Raw genomic sequence first — 17,458 nt, forward strand, 5'->3', positions numbered from 1 at the left:
AGTTGGTAAGGGTGGTGTGGCCCTTCGTCAGTGGTATTAGAGCATACCTACATTAGTGGTATCAGTGTGTACCTACATTACATTTTGATATAAACGGCATTCTTTTCTGTAGTATGGTTAGAAAGAATTAGGATAAGGTTTTGATTTTTCTAAATATAAGGAGATAAGGCTCATCAACTCTAAGCGTAGCTTAGCATAGTTTTAATTACAAAACTAAACATTATTTGCAGCCAAAACAAAAGGAAATCAAGGAAAAGGAGCTATATCATTGTATTCTCTCAATCTTGTCAAATAAATATATATTTGTGAGTTTCAATATTTCTGATTTTCACCACATTTCCTTCATCTTTCTTGGAATCGTGATGATTGGTAGAGATTGGAGTCAGTAGAATCAGATCATACTTTTGCCCTCAAACAATCAAGAAAGGATGGCGTCCGATGCAGGAGGAGAAGTCATCACTTGTAGAGGTAAGCACAACAAACATGAATGAATTAGTGCACTCAACTAAAATTCTAACTAGATTAATTGTGATGAAACTTTCCTGATAATTACTGCAATTACAGCTGCGGTAGTATGGGAGGCAGGGCAAGCTTTAAGCATGGAGCAAATTCAAGTGGCTCCTCCTCAAGCTAAAGAAGTTCGAATCAAAATCACTCATACTTCGCTTTGCCATACTGATATTTATTTCTGGAAGGGAAAGGTATTTGTAGTTGTTCAACTTGCACTACACCTTATATGCTTCTCTCACATGGTATTTTTTGAGTGCTTATCAAAGAAAAATGGATTTAACCAGTTTTATCCGTTAAGCAATAGTGTGTGGAACACTCTATCAGAAGACAGCAGAACTTAGAAATGAGTTTAATTCAGAGGATTGTATAGAAACTCAATTCAGTGATTCACACAATATAATATCTGTTACAAATAATTGATGGACTCACAAGCATAAAGGCCTACAAGCTATGTAGATCAAGACTAAAAACCTAAATTTGGATAATAACCTAGAATTGCAAGCAGCACTGTTGTGCATCACAAGCTTTGGTTGGACGGTCAGTGGTATCAATCACCCACAAAAAAAGCTATTGTTCAAACTTGAATAGACCTGCTCTAATGTCTTATTAGAAGTTAAAACACTCTAAATTTAGAGGTTGGTTGCGGAGAACCTTTTCAGCACTCTTAGAATGAGAAGAAAAAACAATCCAAATGAAATTGGTAATTGATGCAGAAAAACATTTGTTCACTGCAACCGAGAGTGGGAAATACTGTTCAGTTCCTGTTAACAGATTGCCATAGCATGCCCTGTTCCTACAGTTCATGCATTTTAGTCTTAATATCACAGAACCAGGATTGTTAGGATCACGGGTCCAAGCAATTTCATAAATAACACAAAGACAGCAGTATCAGGCCGTTTACCATGGATCAAGTTTTGCTAAGTGCAAGGCTCCTGATGTCAAAAAAACAGGGAAAAGTATGAAGCTGGGTTCGTACTCGGAACAAATTTGGAATGAATACTCTTCAATCTTTGATTCTTAACCAAAGAAGCCAGCCATAAGACTGAACCTTTTAAAAAAAAGTGAAATTTTCAGTTAGAAAGAGAAGCAAGTCTTTTTCCAGAAACAGTGGCACTGATCTCTATATCACTTACAACAACACTATCCGCAAAATCTCAGAACTATAGAGACAGCAAGAACCCTAGACTAGCACCGCCAGAAATGGCAGTCCAACTGAGAAATCTTGATCCCCACTCCATAAAACCATACCCATATCGGTCCCAACCTCTATATTTAAGAGTAATATGGCAGAGCTTACCATCCTTTTGTGCTTTTTAATACCAAAAGTGGTCATTCGGGATGACTTAATTGAAAATGTAGAATGTATGTTCATTCTTCTCTGATCTAAGAGGGTATGACCTTGGTTTTATTGACCTTGGTCTCTACCCTTATTCTTCTTCTAGCATTTTTTTAAAACCTGATTTTGTCTAGTGAGGTATATTTACTTACAGTGACATTGCCATATTTGCTTAGTGTAGATTTTAGTACGCTTTTCTTTTCAATTTGTTGCTGATCATAACAATGTTTATTAGACATTTTGTAAACAAATCAATGGCTTAAAGGTACCCGTGTAAAATATTGTAGGATGGAGGAGCCTGGTTTCCGAGGATTCTCGGTCATGAAGGTGCTGGGTATGTATAACACAGCCTTGTATCCCATGCATAGCTAAAATAAGGATGTGGTCAATTTTGATTCATAGGTAAAGTAAGGATGCATTCAATTTTAATTTTAATTAAGGCTGAGTTGAAAGGTGATTGCAGGATTGTAGAAAGTGTGGGGCAAGAGGTTACAGGGATTAGCCCAGGAGATCATGTAATTCCATCGTACATGGCAGAATGTAGAGAATGTGAGCTTTGTGTCCGAGGCAAGAATAACATCTGTGAAGTTTTTAGATTCAACTTCATGAGTGGAGTTACATACAGTGACAAGAAATGTCGTTTCTCTATCAATGGAAAACCCATCCATCATTTTTTTGGACTTTCAACATTCAGTGAATATACAGTGGTGCATGCATCTTGTGTAGCAAAGGTGAATCCTGAAGCCCCATTGGACAAAATCTGTTTGCTGGGATGCGGGGTATCAGCAGGTATGCGGCCAATCTTATGGCTACTTATGATGCTGTTTCTGGATTAGATTGTGTTCTAACCTTTTTCATCTACATTTCGGATCATTCTTTTGTTAGTAATATTTGCTGTTGCACCAAAAGCTCGAACTGTTGATGCCCAATATAAATGTCCAGATTTATCTGGATCCAAGACACGAATTTCCAAGGAGGTGCTGACCAACTAGTCGACACTCTCAACAATCTCCCCCTCAGCACCAATCCGTGACCCAAAGCTCTGATACCACTGTTAGTAGGATTTGCCATTGCACCAAAAGATCAAACTATTAATGCCTGATACAAATGCCCAGATTTATCCGGATCAATGACACGATTCTCCAAGGATGTGCTGACTACCAAGTCAACACTCTCAACAACTTTATGACCCATCATCAGGATGATAGAGATCTAAAGGAATCAAATTCTTGATGATGGAACACTTAGTATGGTCCAAAATGTTCATATAAAAAGTTCGAACACAATCTAATCAAGAAACAGCTTAATCAACTATACTATAGACTCTGGAAACCCTGCTTCGTCCTTATGTTCTATATCAGGCTTAGAAAAGAGGGCTTATATTGATTTATAGGATATGGAGCTGCTTGGAATGTTGGGAAAGTGAGGCATGGTGATTCAGTGGCGATTTTTGGACTGGGTACTATTGGCTTGGCTGTAAGTTTTTGATGAATAAGCTTTTGCAATTAAATTAAAATATTAAGTTATATAATCATATAAAAAGGGCCAGGGAATATGATCACCCTGCAAGAGTCACACGGCCACAGGCCGAAGGCTACAAAACTATTCATAAAAAGAAATCCACCTCAAGCAGCCAAAGCTGTACCAGCCGAAGGAGGTGGAATATAGCTATTGCTGAAATGAATGATTCTGAGAATTTTCTTGTTCTAATTTCCTCACTGAACCTTTGTTAATGCAGACTGCAGAAGGAGCTCGACTTGCTGGTGCTTCTAGAATATTTGGCATTGATATTAATCCCCAAAAGGAAGAAATATGTACAATATCACTATTTTCTTCCATTCTACAAATGAATTAGATTATATTTGTGTTTTATCTGCAAGTTTTGACATTGCTCTCCAGTTTTCACAAGTTGAAACTGACGGTATTTTCATGCTTTAATAGCGAAACAATTTGGGGTGACCGAATTCTTGAATCCATCAAACTTTGACACGCCCATTCAAGAGGTTTGTAATTGCAACAATTACTTTTGTACTTGCATTTTCCTTCGTCTGTATATAGAATTGGTTTCTTGTTAGTCCTGAGGCTTGATTTGGGTATTTCCATCCCATTCATTTGATCACTTAACAAATATATTCATTGAGCATTCCACCAATCTGGCGTATAATTTGCTTATGATAACAGAAAATAATTGTTGATTTTTTGACTTTTGTAGTAAGATTCAGGCACATTTCATAACTTTATTCAAAAATACTGGATTGCTTTCAGTATAGTCGAGTGTAGCTCAATGCAAGAGTGCATAGTATATACAGCAGATAATTTGCATTAATGGTATCTGCCATGCTTTTACTGACCAAGCAATTTTATGACAACAGGTGATCAAAGAAATGACTAAAGGAGGAGTGAATTCAAGTTATGAATGTATTGGAAGAGTGGAGCTCATGCTTGCAACTCTTCAATGTGCTCACCCTGTATAATTTCGTAACACAAATTCCTGTTTTCTCTCTAGTATGAATCTTGCGAGTATTTTAAGTCATTTTCTTAATGTAACCGAGATAGAGGTATTTTGGAGATATATTGATCTCAACTCTTCTTATCTCTATTATTTTTATGGCCATTTTTGTTTCTAAATGTCAGGTGTGGGGTAGAGCGGTGATATTGGGTATAGATGACATTGACAAGAAGATATGTTTCAGCCCACTGGAGCTTCACGATGGCCGGAAGCTAAAACTTGCTCCTTTTGGGGGTTTCAAGATTTCTGATGTTCCCAAATTGGTGGATAGATTCATGAACAATGTATTTCTTGTTGTTTCTTATATGCCCTGTCGATTTAGTTGAAAATATTGATTTCATTTGTCCTCTACATTCAAGTTTCACAATAACTTCAATTCATAATTAATTGTAGGCTCAATTTGTTCGTAAAACCAGAAAATTCATGTGATTGCAGGAATTTGATTTAGACAAGTATGTGACTCAGAGAATGGAATTCTCAGATATCAGCTCAGCATTTCAATTGTTGTTAGAAGGGAAATGCTTAAGATGCGTCTTGAAGATGCAAGAAGATTAAAATCTTGAGAGACAAAAATATGTGGGCCGCATGGAGGGCATATAACTTCTACTGATAGGCGAGTAGCTGCAGAGACAAACGCACATGTTCCATATTTTTATTTTCTGAAAACAAATATATAAAAATGTAGTTTGTATAGTTCATTGGGGTGTTTTCACTATGTTGGGACAATAGGAAGGAATCAAAGGTTGAAACTAAAATGAAAAGGCAAGCATGGGCTGGAATTTACATTTACGGACTTCGAGTTTTCTTTCATGTTATCATGTCACGTTATAGTCTTTTTAATTCTTACTTATCAGGATGTGTCGTTTAGTCTATAGTCTTATGTTGTCATAGCAATGGACTTCAGTCGATCATTCTTTTGATGTAGTTACCTTCTCAATTATAATTTTATGAGATATATTTATTATATTGGGATGTACTAGTTGAATCTTTGTGTGCCATAGGTATGTCAAATATATGTGAAAGGTCAATTAAGAAAAAATTAGTATATTGATAAAAAAATACAGTATAGTACATGAGGTTGATTTTGCAATAAAGTTTTTAATGAAGAACATAATTAGGTTCCATATCAATACATTCATGGTATGTTTAAACACTATGGAGAGAGGAGGGCTAGAAAGTGATATATAGAGGTAGAGAAAAGGAGATATATAAGTTAAGAGACAGATGAAGTGATGTAAAAATAGAGATGAAGGGAGGCATGAAAGAAAAAATATGGAGAAATGGTGCAAGAGAGACATACATATACAGAGATATGGAGGTATAGGTAAGGGCCAAAAGAGAAATTGAAGGATAAAAATAGATAAAGAGGGAGATAAATAAGAACATGGGAGATGGAGATGAAGATATTGAGATATAGAGAAGAGGTAGAAGGAGATATGGTGTGATGGGGTGACAAAGACAAGGATATAGAGAGAGTGAGGGAGACAAAGAGATAGAAGAAAAATAGATAGGAGTGGGGATATAAAAATAGAGATAGAGAGAGGAATATAGAAATATGGAGAGATGAATAAATAGAAAGAGAGGGATGTAGAAATATATGCTCTCTCTCCTACATTGTGTCATTTGGTCTCCCCTCGCCCCTCACACCTTTCTCTCATTCCTTTCTCTTTTTTCTCGTGTTGATTTTCTATATTTTCTCTATATCCACCTCTCATTTGTCTCTTCATCTCTCTTTTCTCTCATTCCTTTCTCTTTTCTCTCATGTTGATTTTCTATATATTCTTTCTATCCACCTCTCCTTTCTCTCTTCCTCTCTCTTTTTGGCTTCTAGTTATTCTCATAGGCTCTACATTGAGGTGGCTTCTTGTTTCTTGACATTTGCATGAATATCCTTCTTGTGAGATGTTATGTACAGTTGCTAATGCTTGTATGCAACCTCACAACCTTTTCTTTTCACTATTTTAGATTTTAAATTTGCACAGGAATTTGTTTTGCCTGAATGATGACAAGCTTCCAATTGGAGGATTCCTTGATAAGTCAAACTTTCTCTCAAATGGTTAGTGCGGTAAGCTTTTTTCATTATTAGAGCTGGGATAATTTGTGATGAATTTGATATTACTTTAATAGAAATTGAAAAGGCTTATGGATAGGGTGAATTCTAAGAGTATTGGATGTCCTCAAGTGTTTTACTACTTTGCATAATGGGAAGCTACTCTCTAAACACCTCTACCACAACAAGTTCCCCTAGAGGTTTGGTTTAGTCAATGGGAAGTTTCATAATTTGTTACCTATTTTGTTTCTTAGCAAATATGATGTATGACTCTATTTTTCTTTCCTCACAAGATGGTTCTTCATGGTAACATTCAAGACTTTGGGTGATAGTTACTCCATTTTGAGACTTGGTTATTGTTAATTTTGTATAATATAATATAGTTAGTAACTTCTTCATTTTTACAAAAAATAAAATAAAATATAGTTTTAATTTTTTTAAATTACACTTAATAATATAGAATACATAAAATCTATAATAATTATAGTATATAACTAATAATCTTTTGAATGCAAGAGGTATGTTTATTCTCTTAAAAATTGGGGAGGAGAGACCCATTTCCAAAATAAGAAGTTACTGTTAGAGTAATTAGATATTTCCTAATTAACTCTAGTTTGCATAAGCTAAACTTAGGCATCTAATAATTAATTCTTTTATTAATTATTATGATGCAACCTAGGTTAGACCTTTTTAGGGTTTCAATCTCCTTTATAAGGATGATCTCTCTTTGTAATTATTAACTAATTGACTTTTGATAATAACAATCTCTCTTTTTTGCTCATAAAAAATGTCTCATCTATGGATCTGGGAATACTAGCCCCCATAGCTTTTGCTTCTCTCTTTCTGTGACAGGTGTTTGCATGCAGGTGACTCTTGGGAGCTGTGGAGTTGATCTTTTATCAATTTCGACATGGTATCAGAGCCCTAGATCTTCATGCCCATGTTTTGTTTTTGAGAGATTTGACATCGGTTTTTAGATCTAAGCTTTTAGTGATTTTTTTATTGGATCTGGGGGGTTATTGATTTTCGAGGCACTTTGAGCAAAAATGGATATTACCGTTGAGCTCAGAGAACTTGAAAACCCCCATTTCCATATTAAAAAGGTCTATTTTGGATGTTAAAATCTATGGTAATTTTTTTTTTTGCACTCGGACTGTTTTGACCTAGGCCTAAAAAATCGAGACATATCAATTTTTTTTTTTTGGTTATGCTCTTTATTAAAATGAATAGCTTTACCATCAAAAGATTTTTTTTTTTATTACATGTGTTGTGCATGTTTAATGGATGACATCTTCATTTTAGAAAGGCAAGCCTTTGGTTTTTGGCACGCAGACAAGTTTTACTTTTACAAAGTTTATGCACCTTGGGGCTGCATTTTTGTTTGGTTAAATCAACCTTCATTGGCCCCCAATGCAGGCCTCAGGCCCCACACTAACCATCAACCTCCATCTTGAAAGGATCTCCTCAGTTTGGTTAACTACTTGGGTGTTGCGTTCTTCCCTTGGGGCCTCTCACATCCACACCTTGTTTCGGAGACTGTGCCACACCTTTTGATTGGAGGAGTGCATGCTTTGTTTTTAGGCATGATTTCTTGGTTGTTGCGATAGACTTTCAGCCTCTTTGGGTCCATCCTTCAACGACCCCTCACTTGCCCATCAATGAGCCCTCTTGCCCAGACACCGCTATTAAAATCGTAGATCAAGGAATCATGCCACCAATTAGTAGCACATGGGGGAAGTTTTATTTTGGGACTTATGCATTTTTTTTAGCCCTTTAGTGAGTGGATTTGCTGGCCCCGAGTAGTGCCAAGTCAACTTTTCTGACCCTTGCACAAGATTTTGGGCCCCTAACTCTCGATGTTGTTTCTGGACTCCACCAAGATCTGGAATACACCCATTTTGCGAGAATCTCAAGCCTCTTCATGCACTCACCTTTGCACTAGTTTTTAGTGAATGGGTGACTGTAGTTTTTTACCCATGCTCTTGGGCTTTGTGCCTCTTTTTATGCAGCAAACACAAGCATGATTTTATTTTGGCACCCAACATATTTGGCTTTTTTGGGTGGTATTTGCTAAGACTCCTTTGTTGCTCTGCCTCCAATCATGAGCCAAGTCTAGCTATCACCTTCCTTTCCAAACCTTAACAAGCAGTTTCAAGATTTGTTTGGCAGGTTCTGGAATTGTTTTTGGGGGCTGCATGAAAATCGAGCCACCCTTCTTGCACCTTGGTTTGCTCTAGGCCTCCTCGTTTTGCATTTTTTTCTTTATTTGGCATCCATCAGAAGTATCAATATGGTTAAAGGTGGTGTTTGGTTAGAGCACTAGTGTTTTTGTACTTGTGTCGCTCGTACTCCCTGTCAGCGATTTGTCAACACCCGTTGATTTGGGTGATCTTGTGAATTATGGTTTTTTGACCTATAGCTTGGAGTCTTCGATGCGCCCTCTCCTCGAGCCCTGTCACATGGCCATCTACGAGCCACAGACTTTGTTTTGTGATAAGGTGGTTTGGTGGGCGATTACAGCTTCAGTTTTTATATTTTGGCAGTGCATGTTTATTTGCCTTTGATATATGATTTGGTGTGAAGTTCGGTTTTGTGGATTCCATCGACGGATCTCTATTTCCATGGCCATTTGGTGGGCATGATTTTTGGTATTTTGAGGTTGTTTGTATGTTCTCATGCATTTTGCTGATTGGAAAGCTTGAACTTTTTATTGGGTGGATCTTTTTGGAGGTCACATTTTTAAGAAAGGAATCGGTCATTCGCCACCAAAATATTTCGGCTCTAACATTTTTTTCTCAGCGAAAATGATTTTCCAGCAAACTAATTTTTTTTTCCATCAACTGGGTCATTTTTTAGGCTTTTTTTTTTTTTTTTGTCTCGACGATCATCTGAACGTCAAATTTGGGCTCGTCACTTGTTGACATCAGCGCCATGTCAGCACTACATCATCATCATGTTTGCCCTTTAAGCTCTATTTGGACCTACCTTCACATTTTTGCTCACATCTCGAGCATACAAACTCCGTTTTCCAAAAATGAGATATCACTAGAAAGATGGTTCAGAGTCCATCATAGCGGTATAGGTGATCTTCAATTTTGATGCTTTTTTGATGGCATTTTCTGCTATCAAAGTTAGGGGTATAGTTTTGCACTTCGGGAGACATCTTGAGCATTCGATCTCTGATTTGGGAATTCCTTATATCGTTAGAAAGATCTTACTGAAATCTTTCCAATGATGCAAGTTGTTTTTCCAAATTCTACTCTAGGCACATTCTATTCAATCTTTTGCATTTTTGCATTCTAGTAGATATCTTGGTTGTTTTAGATCCAGGGATTGATTTCGTTGCTTTAGATGATTTTTCATGACTTGTATTAGTCTTAAGTCTCTTCTAGTCTATTTAGACATCATTTGTATGCATTCTTGCAAATGCACTAAGATAAAGTGCCATATTACATTTGTATTTTTGTTTCAGTAGTTTTACCTTGTTTTGCCTTCTGATTCGAGTAGTGTCATCTGAGGACACTCATTTAGATTATTGTATTCTTGGGATTCACCATATCTTGTGCCTTATTGTACATACACTACTCTGGTTAAAGTGCAATGGGGGGTTGATGTTTTGCCTTTGTTTGTCATCTTATTTGTCTAGTGAGTTTCCCTTTTGTGACATTAGCCACATGACGCATCTAAGATTGATCACCTTAGTACACACATATGTACTCTTTTGTGCATCTTGATCGTAGTTCCTTGACATGCAATTCTTTTGGCCCACTTTTCCAGTTGCCTATCACCTCACCCTTGTCTATGTTATGGGGGTTCTTTTGTTGTTTCTCATGCTTTCTTGGTTCAATGGAGTGAACTATATTGTATTCAATATTTGTTCCTATGTACTAGGCAGATGTAATGGTTGGGTACCTATGCATTTCGGTGAGATGGATCATTTACCATATAGACACTCTTCTTTTCCTTCCTACTTTGGATGCAACCTTCAATGTTCAATTAATCAACTCTTCAGGCTTTGGTGTTTCATGCAATCTATATCTTCGAGTTTGGTTGTTTGCCTTTATGTGCCTCCTGATTTGATGTAGATTATAGTCTTCTCTACTTGGTTAGGTTCTATTTTAGTGGAGTTTCTTTAGATCAATAGTTACTTTTAACAGAGCTTTGCAGCTTCTACATGCTTCATTGGTGTTCTTCATGATCATCTTTTGTTCCTATCTTCTAGGACATTCCCTAGTGTGGAGGCTTCTTTAGTCCTTCACTAGTTCTTTTTAGCATTATTTCCATCTCTTTTTGGAGTAGGGTTTTTCCATGTGATTTTCTCTATTCCTCCCTTTTCAAAGATTTGATTGTGCTTAGATACGTCATCAGGCTTTGTTGTTGGGACCCATTTCTACTTTTAGTAGTAGTTTCTAGGTTTTTAGCTACTCCCTAAGTTTATCTTAAGAGGGGGGGGGGGTTGTTAGAGTAATTAGATATTTCCTAATTAACTTTGTTTTGCTTAGGCTAAACTTTAGACATCTAATAATTAATTCTTTTATTAATTATTATGATGTAACCTAAGCTATACCTTTTTAGAGTTTCAATCTCCTTTATAACGATGATCTCTCTTTGTAATTATTAACTAATTCACTTTTCATAATAGCAATCTCTTTTTTTTTTGCTCATAAAAAAGTCTCATCTATGGATTTGGGAATACCAACCTCCATAGCTCTTTCTTCTCTCTTTTTGTGACAATTGTTTGCATGTAGGTGATTCTTGGGAACTATGGGGTTGATCTTTCATCAAATTCACCAGTTACTTCTTTGATAGAGTTAGAGTTATGGAACATCATTTTAGTCTCTCTACCTATCTATCTATATATCTTTGTCTTTCCTCTTCCCCCTCTATATCTAGACACACCTCCCTCCCTCTATCAATCCATCTCACTCCATCACCTTCTTTCTATACCTCTAAATCTCTACATCTCTATAATTCCTCCTAATATTCCCCCTTAGCTTTATCTTTTCATCTCAATATCTCATTTCTCTCCAAAGTAGCATAAGCATGGATCATGCTTCCCCAATAATGCATGATAATATGTGTTGAGCATGGTACACATGATTGTAATCTATCCTAGTCCAACTTGAACATGAAAAAAATTGCACTTCATCATGAGCCACTACTACATTTGGGCTCAAATTGAGATGGTCTGCCATTGCAATTTTGACTGTATCCCATCGCTCAACCAACATCAAGAGGAATTGGCTCCTGTTGGATGGGCATTGGACTTTAGCTATCGCAAGTTGTGACGGAAAGAGCGACTGTCGCAATTGTGATGGCTACAGGTATTGAAATTCTTTTAGAATAACTAAGAGGGGGGGGGGGGGGGGGGGTGAATCAGTTATTCAAGGTCCATATGTACAAATAACACTTTTCACAATTCAGTGAATCTATAAAACATTCTCAACCATACATGCATTCATTGTGTGTTAACCAAAACTGATATATTGCTATTAAATCAATATGCAGAAATGTAAAGTATAAAACACAACATATCCATCAACACACTTGACACAATGATTTAACGTGGAAACCCAATTCGAAAAAAACCACCAATAACATGTTACTCATTTTTCACTCTTCTGAAGTGATGCCCTGTTAAAGGCCAACCCTATTAAAGGTTACAACACACATTGTTAAATGTGACCTGGTTAAGGGATTTCAATCATCCTATTAAAAGTGAGCCTTGTTAGAGGACTTTAGGCCATTCACTTGGAATGCCACCCTATTAAAGGATTTCTCAATGACTGTTAAGTCAACCTTACTCCAAAGGATTTACCCTATGCTGATACAATTGTTAAAAAGTAACAGTAGAGCTTTGATCTAATGCAACTTACAACCTTACTTGCAGATTATAGACCACTATTCAGTCCTCAACTCTGCTTGGCTTCTAATCTTTGTAGCTTCGATAGCTTGTTCACCCTTCAAGCATTCATCCTCTTTAAGCCTTCTTACTTAGTTCACCTAGCAGACTTCTCCTCTTGGGTCACTAGATGAAGCAAACCCCTTTCATTCTTCTTGTCAGATTTTTGCATCAAAACTCTCTAACCTCTTTGCTTCATGACCAGACATCCCTACATATAGGAAATTAGAACTCTTTTCTCGCTCATTATCCATCACCAAAATTAGGGTTTTCGATGGATTAGGTAGGATACAATATATCTACCCCATATCTTGTCTTTTTTAGAAACTTCTCCTAGAATCCATTTGAATTCACCTCCAAAATGGTTTAGATAAGATTCTGTGCCACCCACTCATCAATCTTATCTTCCTCCTGATTCACAAGTTCCAAGAAAATAAACTTGTTTTCTTTTATTTGATGAATCTTTGATCTTTTGTCATAATGCAATAGCTTAGCATTATCAATTTACTGATGCTCGGCATATACTATGTTACTCGGCATCTACTATAAATCACTTGGCATCAACTGGATTTTATTGGTGCTTAGCATGAATTGAAAATTACTCGGCATCAACTAGCTTGCTTGGCACCTACTAATTTGCTCGACATCCACTAGAATTTGCTTTCACTCGGCTCCAACAAACTTTTTGTTCGGCTTGCAATAACTTTGCTCGACACCTACTATCAACTTGGTCAAGCTTGGCAAATGAACTTTGTTCAACCTTATTCTTCTAATCTTTCTAAGTGTAGCTAGTCATTTTGCAACCTCAAGTAGATCAACAATACATTATATTATCACTATCTTAATTGATTTTTGCACTTCATTACATAATCATAACTCAATCTTTGCTCTAGGTACTTTTGTTACATCTTGTTGATCAAGTCCTCCTCATCAATCAACTAAGTGATAGTGCTTGAAACATATAAGCGATTATCTTACCAGCATGTAGAAGGTTTGACATCAGTAAAAAAACAATGATTGAAACACACACTCTTCTTCAACAATTTTTTCACTCAAATGATCTTTTCAATCATATATCAACAATCTCCCTCTTTGGCATTGATGCCAAACCAAACTGATCAATAGTCACACAAATGATGAACATCTTGTTCCATCAAACTAACTAGGTTAAAACAATAAGGCAACTCCAAAAAGAAAACTTGTGATTAAAACTTCTCCCTCTATCAACAACTCCCTCTTCTGATTAGGTTACAAAATATAACACTCTCTTCTTCCATGGATCGACAAAATATCAGAATATCTCCCTCTTTTTGTTTTCTGCTTTCTCCCTCTTTCTTTCTTTCAGTCTTCTAATCTTCTGATGATGTACTCTCTCCATTGTTCCTCTTGCACTAATCAGTTTAATGTACTTTCTCCCTTGATCATCTCTCCCTTGATCAGTTTAATGCACTTTCTCCCTTTTTGACAGCAATGCCAAAGACATATACTTAACACTTGACATCTTTGTTGTATGCAAATATAGACTTTTGCAAGTTCTTCAATTTTCTCCCTCTGTCACCTTGCTTGTAACTGATTTGTAACTCCAGCTCTGTAATTACTTTAGGCAATCCCTAAAGTAAAATCCTCTGCATCAATTTGTATGAAATGAATGTTAGCTTGTTTGATGCAGGGTACTCCCTCTGTCTTTTACATAGCCTTTGATAGGGGTATCACCCCTAGTTTACCTCTCAAGTACTCATGAGCATCCTTAAGTAATGCTTTTGTGAAGATATCAACAATTTGCTCCTTTGTGTTGATATATTCCATCTTCACCTCTTTATCTTGAACCAATTCCCTTACATTATGATACTTTACTGCAATGTGCTTTGTCTTTGTATGCATTACATGATTCTTTGATATATTGATAGCACTTGTATTATCACAATAAAGTGTCACTGGTTTAGTGATCTCTTCCTTCATTCCCTTAAGTAGTTGTTTGATCCATACAATGTTTGTGCAATTAATAGCAACAACAACATACTCTGCTTCAACAGTAGATTGGGAAGTACAACTTTGCTTCTTGCTAGTCCATGTAACAAGTCTTTTGCCTAAGAAGAATGCTCCTCCACTGGTGCTCTTTCTATCATCAATATTTCTAGCCCAATCAACATTAGTGTAGGCTTTCAGTTCAAACTTTTCATTCTTCTTATAGTATAAACCATACTCTTCTATTCCTTTCAAGTATTTCATTATCCTTTTCATAACCATCAAGTGGTTCTCTCTAGGATTAGCAGAGAATCTTGCAACTATACACATAGCTAATGCAATATCAGGTCTACTATGTACTACATGTTGCAATTTTCCAATCATGGATTTGTATAATGTTTGATTGACCTCAGCCGAATCATCATTCTTTGATAGCTAAAGTTCTGTCACCATAGGTGTACTTACTAATTTTGAATCCTCAAGTCCAAATGTCTTTAATATCTCTTTGACATATTTTGACTGAGTGATATATACACCATATTTTATTTGATAAACTTGAAATCCAACAAAGAATTTGATCTCACCAAACATTGACATTTCAAACTCTTGTTTCATTTGATTTGCAAAATCTTTACACAAAGCATCTTGTCGTCCAAATATGATGTCATAAAAAAATATTTTAGATAACATTATACCTTTCTCTTTATCTATCTTCATGTACAAATTGATGTTATCATCTGTCCTTTCAAATCCAACCTTAATAAGATAAGTATGAAGTCTCTCATACCGTGCTCTAGGTTCTTGTTTCAATCCATATAGGGCTTTGTGCAATCTACATACCATGTTCTTGTTATTCTTATCCACAAATCCTTTTGGCTGTTCTATGTAGACCTCTTCTTCTAATATGCCATTCAGAAATGTAGACTTGACATCCATTTGATAAACTTTGAAACCTTTATATGCAACATAAGCAAGCAAAATTCTTACTCCTTCCATTCTTGCAATAGGGGAAAATGTTTTACCATTGTCAATTCCTGCTTCTTGTGCATACCCTTTGCAAACTAGCTTTGTTTCTTGTCACTTCACCATTCTCATCTAGCTTGTTTCTGAATACTCATTTTGTGCCAATCACATTCTCATCTTCTGGTCTAGGAACTAGACTCCAAGTCTTGTTCTTTTCTATTTGTTGAATTTCTTCTTCCATAGCCTTGTACCAGTCATCATCTTCCAATACATATCTCACTATCTTAGGTTCCTTCATGCTTAACAAACATGATTCACCTCTCAATCTATTTCTTGTCATTGGCCTTGCATCTTTGTCTCCAATAATTTGATCTGCAGGATGGTGTCTTTTGACATATTTGGACAGTCTAGGCTCAATTCTTGTGGCTGCATTCTATCTCTCAGCTTTAGTATCACTATGTTGCATCTCTATCAGGTGTTTCAACATCTCTTTCATGTGTGATAATCTTAGAGTTAGATTGTGGATTCTCTTCATTCTGCAACTTGACATTTGGATGCAACTCGACATTCACAAGGTGTGACTCAATAGTTGTTAAAACTTGTTGTTGGCTTGCTGCATGATTTGTAGCATCTTCTTTAGCAAGCATTCCTTCGTAATAGTATATAAATGATTTTTATGCTTCTAGTTCTTTTGTAGGTTCAGCCTCATGTGCTTCTATAAACTTATCAAAATTCACATTTGCACTTTCCACAATTTTGTTAGTGTTAGTAATTAAACACTTATAAGCTTTACTTCTTGTGGAGTAACCAAGGAATATACCTTCTTCTCTCTTTGCATCAAACTTTCCACTCCTAACATCTTTAAGAATATAGCATTTGCTTCCAAATACCTTAAAATATTTCACATTAGGTGGATGACCATACAATAGTTCAAAAGGTGTTGAGTGAGTACCTTTCTTTACTTGCACATGGTTCAAGGTGTATACAACAGTACTTACAACTTCTCTCCAGTATTTTAGAGCAACATTTTTCTCCATCATGAGTGTTCTAGCACAGTCCATTATTGACTTGTTTCTTCTTTTAGTAATTCCTTTTTGTAGAGAGGTCCTAGGTGCAAATGTCTATCTCTTGATTCCTCTATCATTATAGAACATCTCAAACTCATGTGAAGTGAACTCTCATCCTCTGTTTGATCTCAAGCATTTCAAACTCTTACTTGTTTCTTTTTCCACCCTTGCCAAGTACCATTTAAACATTTGAAAAGCATTTGATTTTTGTTTTAGAAACATGACTGTCATCATTCTAGAGTAATCATCAACAAACAACATTATATACTTATCTCCTTTGTAGCTTTGCACTTCAATAGGTACACAAGTCAATATGAACAATTTTAAGTATTTCCTTAAAGGTATAAGCTTTACTTTTAAAACTTGACTTTGTCATCTTGCCTAGCTAACATTGTTTGCACGTTATATTTTTTGGTTCCTTCGACTTAGGCAAACCTCTAACTCTTTTCATGTTTCTGATACTAATCAGATTATTAAAGTTAACAAGACATAATCTCTTGTGCCAAAGCCATACATCATCAAATTTTGCAATAAGAAAAGTACCATCTTCTACATCCAAATAAGACAGATTACTTCTAGTTTTATCACCTCTACCAATGAAGTTTCCATTTGTATCATATATCTTTGCTAATTTATTTTCAAACTCAACTTTGCATCCCAAATTGTTCAATTGTGACACACTTAACAAATTATAATTCAATCCTTCAACATAATAAGCATTGTCACATGAAATCTTGTTTGTGAGTTTGATAGACCCTTTTCCTTTTATCAAGCATGGTGCATCATTACCAAATCTTACACTATTTCTATCATAATAGGTTAAGGTAATGAACTTACTTTTGTCTCCAATCATGTGATGTGAGCATCCACTATCAATGATCCATTTGTCGTTCTTGTTCACATAAGTCATAAGTGTAGTTGCCTCATCCTCATCTAATTCATCCTTCATTTCAACATATACCACTTCATCATCATTTTCATTAGAGTCATGTTCATCAACAATGTAGCACGACTTCTTACCTTTATCTCTATAATCTCTTCCATCATCTTCTCTTCTATTTTTGTGTTTGTTCCCTTCTTTGAAGTTCTTCTTTTATGTACATCTTGCTACAATATGACCAACTTCATTGTAATTGAAACAAATGATAGGCAACTT

General features: G+C 35.9%; 1 protein-coding gene across 1 annotated transcript; it reads left to right on the forward strand.

Annotated features, from left to right (window-relative positions):
• Positions 1 to 314: 314 nt before the first annotated feature.
• Positions 315 to 5,144, forward strand: LOC149570301 (alcohol dehydrogenase class-3-like). The gene is made up of 10 exons (XM_089817888.1): positions 315 to 468; positions 565 to 701; positions 2,134 to 2,180; positions 2,310 to 2,635; positions 3,240 to 3,322; positions 3,585 to 3,660; positions 3,788 to 3,849; positions 4,219 to 4,314; positions 4,481 to 4,639; positions 4,791 to 5,144. The coding sequence occupies exons 1-10, from the start codon at positions 429 to 431 to the stop codon at positions 4,908 to 4,910; spliced, it is 1,146 nt and encodes a 381-aa protein (XP_089674014.1). The 5' UTR covers positions 315 to 428; the 3' UTR covers positions 4,911 to 5,144.
• The last annotated feature ends 12,314 nt before the right edge of the window (positions 5,145 to 17,458 follow it).

This window comes from Cupressus sempervirens, chromosome 3 (genome assembly GCF_028749045.1).
Source record: "Cupressus sempervirens isolate cs-2001-9-10 chromosome 3, ASM2874904v1, whole genome shotgun sequence".
NCBI lineage: Eukaryota > Viridiplantae > Streptophyta > Pinopsida > Cupressales > Cupressaceae > Cupressus > Cupressus sempervirens.